This window comes from Littorina saxatilis, linkage group LG2 (genome assembly GCF_037325665.1).
Source record: "Littorina saxatilis isolate snail1 linkage group LG2, US_GU_Lsax_2.0, whole genome shotgun sequence".
In the NCBI taxonomy this organism is placed as follows: domain Eukaryota; kingdom Metazoa; phylum Mollusca; class Gastropoda; order Littorinimorpha; family Littorinidae; genus Littorina; species Littorina saxatilis.
This window is the reverse complement of record NC_090246.1, coordinates 82098905-82108904: the sequence shown is the minus strand read 5'-3', so window position 1 is coordinate 82108904 and position 10000 is coordinate 82098905. Positions and strand designations below refer to the sequence as shown.

Genomic DNA, 10000 nt, shown 5'->3' with positions numbered 1-10000 from the left:
AGAAGTTTAGCAATGTTATGCACTATCAAAAGACTTGTGATAATAGAACTAGTCCGGCATTTGCAAAAATCGGTCGGCCGGCTTACGTTTTCTGAACGTCGGCCTAGTTTTCCAGGCTCAGAACAAAATCGGAAATTCCCGAAATGAACAATATTATTACCTCACGCTGCCTGCCCCCCCATTGGTTAAGACTTATCACATGACTAGTCCTAGTGCGCACGCGTGCGACTGGTGGTGTGATATATTTATATCATATTGACGGAAACCAAACAGTTCGCCAGACAAGAAGAATTCTTTGATCAGAGCGCTTCGTTCCGACCGAAAGAAAGTGTGACTATTCGATTTGTGTTTAGTCTACTTCTTTTTCAAGACTACTGCGTGTCGGTTTCGTCAAAGACAAAGTTGATCGGCACCTGCAACCAGTCAAGGCCGGTGTTTTGTCAAGTTCCCTGTTTGGACCACCTTGCACTCTCAGTCAGTCGCCATTGACCGGGCCACATTCTTGTGTAGTCTTTCGAGTGGTTCAATCATAAGCTTACCAGAATTATGGGTATCTTGTCAAAGACAGTCGCTGTGATCTGCGGTTGCCTGCTGTGGACAATTGGTTCCAGCGATGGCGCATCTCCTGCTGGCGTCCACCCGTGTCCCATGTATGAGTTCTGGGACCACGGGACGGAGCACTGTGAACCTTGCCGCGGAATATGCGACCAGGCAAAACACAGGAACACTGTGGAGTACTGCGTGGACATGTGTCCAGGTGAGCAACGACATTTTGTTACACAACTAACTAGCTTGTTCAATCTTTATTATGTTAAACTATTCTCCGGATAGCTGTTACTGAGATGCGTAGATTGAGTCTCAGTCTTCGTCAGTTAAAGCCTTCGGAATGGAATGAGGAAAAATTAGACTGACGCAACTCTCGTCCAAATCTTGGCAAGGAAACACTAGTCGCCAAACAAACTGTTGTGATACGTTTTCCTCGTTCGCTGCTTCAAACTGATTTTTTTTCCAACTCACTTTTGTCACATGTGACTCCCTAAGCTAGTCTCTTTTGACTTCACCAAGTGATACATTTTTTTTCTCCATACTCATCAATGATCAGATGAGTTTATGATATCGGCGATAAGCCTGGCTTACTATTTGCGTTGCGGGTTTGGATGTAAAGACTGAGGAACCAGACTGAGTAAACCGCACTCTATTTAGGCCTATTGTTTGTTTACGCGTGGGTGTCTGTTTACCCAGTTGTGGAAGTGTGTGTGGCGTGATCGTCTAGTCTGGTATCGATCGATGTAAAATCAGCGCCATTCACCGAGGCTGAGATCATGCGTAGGCAAGGCACGCATGCTTTTACTGCACTGACTGCGAACAACTACAAGCACAGGCCTTGTAAAGTGTGGTACATCAGTGTAGCCTACCTGCGACGAAAGGGCTCTTTGGTCCCTACATTGCGGTCGTTACTACTCAGTTTTCTCTCTGGATCACAGCGGTTTTAGTCTTTGTCACTACTTATACGAATTTATAGCAGTTTTAAGTGCAATCCAAGATATACCTACACGCAGTAACTTAAAACACATTTAGACCACACCCACCTGGCTTGGCATCGTGCCAATTGAGGCGGAGTCATGAATATTAAGTAGCCTGCGCGACGGCTCGAGGTCCACAAGGTCAAAAAACATGAATGAAGGGCTGGCGAGGGTCCTCTCAAAAATAAAAATGGGTGGTGACTCAGACATAAATGAGACCGTTAGTGTTGTGTTTGCACAATGTTTCTGTCGATTTTGTTTTTTACTCGTAGACACATCAGATGTGTTCCGCGGTGCTTTAGTTGTCCGTGTGTCAAATAAACAGGAGCTTGTATCAAAGCAGGGCGGTCCATTGAATTTACCTGCTCCTTTATTCTTACTGTAGTGGTGAATAATAGTAATAATACTAGTGTGTTTTCCTTTTATTTTAATAATACTAGTGTAAGGATAGGAGTATGATACTTCAATCGATCGCCGTTTTGATAAAAGCTCTTTGGTCAAAGACGAAGACAATTAATTAATCTCCTATATCTGGCCAACCTCTTATTGTTGTATTTTTTTTTTCTCGATCATGGTTGTTTCAAAGGGGGGTGGTTTTGGTTGTGAGGTAAAATTTAAAGCAACAGCAAAGGATGTGTCTTGTTCATGAAATACAATTCTTCCCGTGTTTGTTGTTTCAGTAAGCTCATTTTATTAGCCATATATATATATATATAACTCCTTAGCACAGGTCTCAATATTTCATTGTTCATGTCAATTAATATATGTTAGATATAAAACTAATTGCAAAATCTTACACCAGGCATAAATTGTAAACAAATTTCCTTCGTTTTTTCCCCTCAGCCTACGCTCAGGTCCTGTGGCCACCGAAGTCTCCCACACTAAAACCTCCAAACAACAACGACGGCAACAACAACAACAACAACAACACCAGCGAGTTTCCACCAAACACATGGATCGGCATTGTTGCTTTGGGCCTCGTCTGCATACTGGTGTCGGCCGTATTTCTCGTAAAACGCAAAGCCATCGTGGCCAAGATCAGGGGCAACAATCCACGCCCCACAATCCCGGGGCAAACAGCTGTGGTGCTTCAGCCAGTAACCCCAGTACCCACGCCTGGAGATGGTTCCCTCGCTACATCGATTGGTGGAGGATCGGGAGGAACAGCAGGGATCCAGGAGCAGGGGGGGCCTTGTCCTGAGGCGGCTGGGAACCATTGCTACCAGATCTTTCCCCATGAGAGTGAGAGTGACCCTCTTCTCAAGCAGCAGCCGAGGATTCCTGCCCCCATACCTGTCTCCCCCGAGGGACAGAGTGGAGATCATGCCATGGCCCTGCTTCACTCCCATAGCAGTGAGTGTCTGGTTGTTACCTGTCTTTGTATATAATACCATGCAATACAATACAGCACAGTGCAGTACAGTACAATACAATACATTACATTACACGGTGATGGCGCTAGTATTTTTTCAAACCGGTACGCAAACTTTTATGATGTAAACAGTCCAGAAAAAAACGGTAGGCTGGTCATTGGAACCAGTAAGAGTCCAACTCAGACTACTGGTTTTATTGTTCTACCGGCAAGAAAAACCCGGTAGTTCTAAAAACCAACCGGTAGGTCGAACCGGCAGCCAATTTTGTTCCGGTAATTTCTCGTTTCAACCGGTAAAATACCGTTAATGACCGGTTAACGCCAATGCTGATTACAGTTAATACAATACAAAACATTGCAAGCACAACTCAGCACAACAAGTTACAAGTGGTATTAATCCTTTAATCCCTGGCCATTAGAGGCATGGCGGATAACTTCTTTCATGAAAAGCAAAAATAAATAAATGTGCTCACAGTACAGAAAAAAATAATTAAAATTAACTTCTACAATACAGCACAAATCAACACAACACAATATATACAGTACAACTTTTTTCTGATGTTTTATACAGACAGCATTTTTTGCCTGCACATTTTTTTTCACACAGTTTGTTTTGTTGCTTTCCTTTTTTTTTTTTGGGGGGGGGGGGGGGGGGTTGGTTAGTCTTGGAATGTAGTTTATCCAGAGTTTGTACACAAGTGGCTTTCAAACTGAAATAGAAAAGGGTGTGAAGTTTTTAACAACAGCAAATAGTTGTGGAGTTGAAAGAATGAACTTGAACGCCTTCAGAGGCATACATTTGTAAATGATGATGATGAATAGTTCAATTAATTGTTTAACCTATTCATTCATTTGTTCGCAGGCGGTGGCGCTTACTCAACACCGAGATCTTGCTTTTTCCCGACAACTTCCTACTACTCCTCCCCTCCTGACATGGACAGCACAGAGCCCAAGACTCTGCAATCTTCACTGGACCGCATCGACTGTCTACTCCCTGGAGCTGATGGCACAATGCGAACAAGCCGTATATAAATTTCACCTGTGGTAACCCATGGTCATGTGGTTGCTCGGCCATTCTCTTGCAATCATTGACCCTGGCAAGACATTTTTTGTGGGGGAGGTGACAGAAAACTTAATACAAGCCAGTTAACGTGTTCTTTCTTATGTTCTTGCTTTGCGTCGTTTATGTTAATTTTGTCACGGTCCTGTTTCGAATCCAACAGAAAAGCTTTCCTTCCCCTCTTTTCCCTGTTCACACACACAACTAAAAATGTAACTTGTTTAAATTTTTCAAATTTCCATTTGTTTTTGAAACCACCATAAAGCATGAGAAAAACATTCAAAACTGCCCTTAAAATTGCCATAAGAATATTCCCTTTAGCCTTTAGTTACTCTGCACTTAAAATTGTCAAAAGAATTCTCCTTCTAATTGTAGCTACATAGACTGTGTGTGTGACTGGGAATTGGGCGGGATTGGGTGTTGGAAGGGGAAGGTTGAGTTGTCTGGTGGATTCTGAATCACCCAAATGTTGAATGCAAAAATGAATTTAAAACAGATTGATGTTGATACATTTTGTAAAATTTTGAATCACAAGTCCTTTGTGATCTGCGGTGCTGAATTGATTATGATATTCTGATCATTCGACATGATCAGATACTTGACAGAAGTGTCTAGTTAACTAAAGGACGGCATTTGTCTGGGTGATATAAACAGGCACCTGCCAACCAAAATTCTTTCCAGTCTGTACTCTAAATCCTTTTGATTTAGAGTACAGACTGGAAAGAATTTTGGTTGGCAGGTGCCTGTTTATATCAAAGAGACGTCAAGAAATTGATAGTCTCTTCGCTTGAGCACATGAAATAGAGATTCAGAGTTGGAGATACAAGGAAATACAAGAAAACGTTGACGATTTTTCAAAAATAAAGGTTTTGGTGTGGAATAACACACACACACACACACGCGTGCGCGTATGCAAGTTCAAGCACACTAAAGTGTCAATTTTCGCAAAACAAATCACTTTCCCAGTATCTTTAACTCCAACTCACTATTCTTTGTGCTGTGTCTTACAAATTCTTATCATTTTCTGAAAACTCCTTTTCGGTTTTCAGAAAATATTCTCTTTGCTCTCAGTTAGTTAGAATATTTTTTGAAAACTAAAAAGGAGTTTTCAGAAAATATTCTTTTTGCTTTAAGACATTTAGAATATTTTCAGAAAACTAAAAAGGAGTTTTCAGAAAAAATTCAGAATTTGTGAGATGGTCTAAGATGAGGTGGACTATTGAAAGAAAACTTAAATGTCCTTTTGTTTTGTCAGATTAATTTACACTGCACACACATTGGAAATGCTTCGTTGTAAAATTCATGGTGAAACACCTAAACCTGCAACAATGTTGCAATGATAATTAATAAATTGTGGCTTTACCTGTACATATCAAAGCGTAAGACCTTGATCATGTTTTAATTTTGTCTGCAAATAAACGTATCTGTTTGTAGAGATTGGTTTGATGTTTTCCTATTGTTGAAATGAAAATTGATATTTGGTCTTACCTGTTTAGTAGTTTGAGTCTTTTTGGTAGTGATAAAATGAACGCTTCAAGGTACATGTTTATAGTAAGCTAATTGATATACAGGTGTGTGGGTTTTGTATCAACTGCTGAATGACTTTTTAATTTTTTTTTAGAGCTTGTTTATTTGCTTCATTCATTTGTCCAGTACAGTGGACCACCCCCCCCCCCCCCCCCTGCCCTTTAAAGACCCCTTTGATTTCAGTCTTCTTGCGTTAAGACCTTGCTTTTTTATATCTTCTGGCTATAACCTTTGTCAATTTACCTCCATTTTAAGACCCCCCTCCCTAATAAGACCTGATTTCCCCACATTTTGGAGGTCTTAAAAGAATGTATTCCATTGTAGCACAGTATGTAGGCCTAGATAAATCTTGTGTCTTAGTGTAAAGTTGATTTTTATTTGTGTACATGGTTGTGTTTGTCTTGCTTTCATGAACTTTTTTGTGGTAAATAAAATGATCAGAAAATGCTTTTCTGTGTTTTCAGACTTTGGTGTGTGTCTGAATGTACAAAGTTTCCGTGTCTTTTTGTTTAATTGATGACAGTGTGTGCGTTTTGTTGATTCAATAAGACCTGACATTTTTTTTTAAACTTAAAAAAATGTCGGTTCAAAAGAATGATTGAAAGGAAGAAAGACGTCAACAAGCCAGAAACAAATAACAATGTCAAGCAAATAAACAAAAGTAAACAAATTAAAGAATTCAAAGAAAGCAAAAAGGGTTTTGTTTATCTTACATACTCCACACATAGGTTTAATTGTGTGAATCTGACTGTCAAGGAAAAGTAACATCACAGTCGCAAACAAACAAACAAACAAACAAACAACAAAAAGGAAGCAAACAAGCAGGCAAACAAACAAACGACGAAACAGCGTTAGAAAGTAAGTGAAAAGTTACGGACAACAATGAGAAGAAACAATCACATTTCGACAGATAGGTACCTTGAGTTGAGGCCAAAGCAGACATGACGTGTGTCTATATATAGACAATTGCGTCATCGTCACGTTCACATGTCACGTAGGCACCTACGATTTAGGTCAAGCAAGTTACAAGTAATCAAAACCCGACAACAAAAAGACATGCATAGTATGCATAGAAACCTGCTCATTGAATATTTGTTGGGATGGGCAAGCATCTAGGATAGGCTTTAAGTTTAAACTTTGAATGGCGTTGTTAATAACTTTTTAATAAGTGTATTTTCGCCACTACCCCCCCCCCCCACACACACCCCCCCCCCCCACCCCAACCTGCCTTCCTTTAACCATGCCACCCCCCCCCCCCCCCCCACGTACATACAAATACACAGACGCGGCATGCACGCACTCTCGCACGCACGCTAAGACACATACTCAACAAGATGGTAAATAAAAAAAAATATATAAAAAAAATTAAAATAAAAAAACAACAACAACAAAATGTTAATTATCGGAAAGTTTAATCATGTTGACAAAACGGGACATATTCACCTGAACATCGAACTCGTTTTCTTCAAAAGTGTTCGACAAACAAACGACTTACGGGGGGTTGGAAAAAGAACAAGGAGAAGACCAAGAGCAAGAAGGACAAAGAACAAGAACGAGAAGAACTACAAGAGGAACTGAAAAGGATAGACAATAAGCCAAACAAAAAAAGAAATACTTTTTTTTTAAGTATTCTTTTCAAAATCAAAATCTCTTCCCGTGTTTCCTGCCCATCCCTTAAAAAATTCCATTTAAAGGCATAGAAAGCTGATGAATATACACGCTAATTGCTTTACCCAGAGCTGGAGACAGACTAAATTAAGTTCCCTGCAAAATATTGTGGTCTAGGAGCCCTTAAATGTTGAGATATTTGAATTTTTATTTTGATCTAGATGGTCCTATTTATAGATTTGGCAACACATGTAACGTTGATGCAAGGGAGCTAACACCGCGGCTTTGTTGACATCCTCACTTTTTCAGAGGCTAGAACAAGCTGTAATGCATGTATTATGGTCCGCGCATGGTGACATATCGTCATTATATGGTCTTATGGTGCGTTTGACATCGATTGTGGGCAAACTACACTTTGTAAACACGGGAGTGCGTTAGTATGCCTTTAATCAATATGTTGTGTGAGGTGCGCCAACCCTGCACTACCATAGATAAAGAAGCGTCTAATACAAGACGTGTTACAACATCGACAAGGCTAATAGGTGAGTTGTTGTTATTCAAATGTGCTTAATCCCTTTTGTTCGGAATCTTCTATGACGTCACACATTGGTTTATGCTTCAACGAATTTGAACTGGTGCGTTTCATCTTTGCGTCACTGCATTTAAGGTTTTGATATGGAAGTAGTGCGTATTACACAGACACTAAGTAGTTAAGAGACAAACGAACAGACGGACGCACATCATCTGAAATGACACTGTCTACTCGTAAGAATCATAATATTACGCGCAAACTTAAAATCTACAGAGTCGGTTTGGGTTTAGACGTAATTGAAACTGACAGACTACCTAGGCCTGCAATAGATAAAAACATCTTTGGAAACAAAATTAATTCTTTGTCTCCAACATAAAACCCAAACTATTTACAGTGGAACCCTCTTATAGGACCCCCCAAAAATAAGAAAATCAGGTCGTAAAAAACAGTGAGTCTTAAATTTAGGGTCAATTTACAGAGGTTATGAACAGACAATCTGAGAAAACGGGGTCCTAGAAGGGGTAAATTGGGGGGGGGGGGGGGGGGTAGGATCTTAAAGGGGGGTTCCACTGTATAAGCTTGTAGGTGAGCAGGGCCGGATTACCGAGGGGGTTATGGGGGTTGCGCAACCTCCCCCCCCCCTCTAGCCAAAACATGTACCTCACTTATTTAAAATATTTTTTATTATTGTTTATTTTATGCCGTTTCATGCAAGGAGCGACCGTTTTCCTATCTCAGAATATGACCTACCCATCAGCTTCAGGGGGCTTTTCCCCCTGACCCCCACATGGGGCTCTGCCCCTTGACCTCGCCAGGAGGAACATCCCCCCTGGACCACCACTGGCAACCCCCCCCCTCCTCTTAGCCTAGTCCGGCCTTGGTGAGGGACCGGCCTGTCGCAATGTTGACAGCCTCAGTGGACAATCCTCAACGCAAAGCAGAAGTCTCTCGTCGTTGGCCTGATGTGCTAATTATAGCGACGATGCAACTTCATATCGCTAGATAGATAATACGTTAGGTCTGTCTATATGATAGATTAACCAAGTAAGTTGACGAACAAAAGACACTTGTTTTCAATCTTCAACAAAAAGCAAAGGTCTCTCGTCGTTGGCCTGATGTGCTAATTATAGCGACGATGCAACTTCATATCGCTAGATAGATAATACGTTAGGTCTGTCTATGATAGATTAACCAAGTAAGTTGACGAACAAAAGACACTTCCCTTCTCGGGGGGCGCTCTATGTGTCACAGGGCCGTTGTGTCACAGGGTCTCTGTGTCACAGGGCCGTTGTGTCACAGGGTCTCTGTGTCACAGGGCCGTTGTGTCATAGGGTCGTTGTGTCACAGGGCAGTTGTGTTACAAGCACTGTTCAGACAGGCTCAAGATTAGGTGAGTTGTCATGTTAGCAGGTCCCAGAACTTAACCATCTATACTTTTTTCTTAATGAGAGGGGAAACAACGTTATTTTCTTCTTCATTTTTATTAAAACCGCTGAAACTATTTCAGACGGATGTACACTAATATGGCCTGACTATATTTGCTCTGTGTGTTGGCATAAAATGAGCCTGTTCCCACTTTCTCAGCCTTGAGGCAAGAGGATAGGCTGCTGTTGGAGGTCTCCAAAGACCAACCAGCTCCCGGACAGCAGCACTTAAACCAGTCCTGGTTGCCTCCTCATCTAATATTCATAGCCAAAAACTGTCAGTAAAGCCTTTTTCCCACAAAGTCATATTATAAGAAGTGAAATTCCATAGATAGAGGAAAGCCACAAAGAGCTGCCTATCATTTGTATCACTGCTCCTGAAGTAAACACCCTATCAATTATTTCGACATGGTGGGACATCACTGGCCATTGTGGTCAGTTAGTGGTTCCTAGGTAGATAGGCTGTTTACCATGAGATGAGAGGGGAGATGGGGATGCGGGGGAAGAGAAAAGAAGTTGTAAAACAGGACGACTTTTGGAAGAAGAAAGAGGCTTTATTCGAAATTTCCTTTACTGAATTAAGAGGTGCATAATAACCACTTGACTGGAAATCGGCCTACCTAACGACCCTCTCTGCATATCCGGGATAAGTATTTCGCCACTTCTTCAAAACCAGATACGTTCTATTTTTCACTGAGTCGGTTGAAATAAAGTACCCATCTTTGGGCATATGAGACAAGTTTGTTGCTAAGTATAAACAATTGCGTAACACACAACGACATGCGGGTAGTTTAGAGCGTACGCAAGCGATGAGTCTATATGTTATTATTGAAATCTTCAGCGATATAACGTACTTGTTTTCATACAAGTTCACAAAGCTCCAGCCACTCTCAGGCACAGCCACCAGCAATCACATCGATACACACACAGACCCAATGTTTGAAAAGTAATAAT

At 41.2% G+C, this 10000-nt stretch overlaps 1 protein-coding gene across 1 annotated transcript; it reads left to right on the top strand.

Moving 5' to 3' along the window:
- The first annotated feature begins 266 nt into the window (after positions 1-266).
- On the top strand, positions 267-5931 carry LOC138959899 (uncharacterized). Its single transcript, XM_070331574.1, has 3 exons — positions 267-757; positions 2367-2876; positions 3758-5931. Exons 1-3 carry the CDS (start codon positions 547-549, stop codon positions 3925-3927), a joined length of 891 nt encoding a protein of 296 aa, XP_070187675.1. The 5' UTR covers positions 267-546; the 3' UTR covers positions 3928-5931.
- Positions 5932-10000: the final 4069 nt, after the last annotated feature.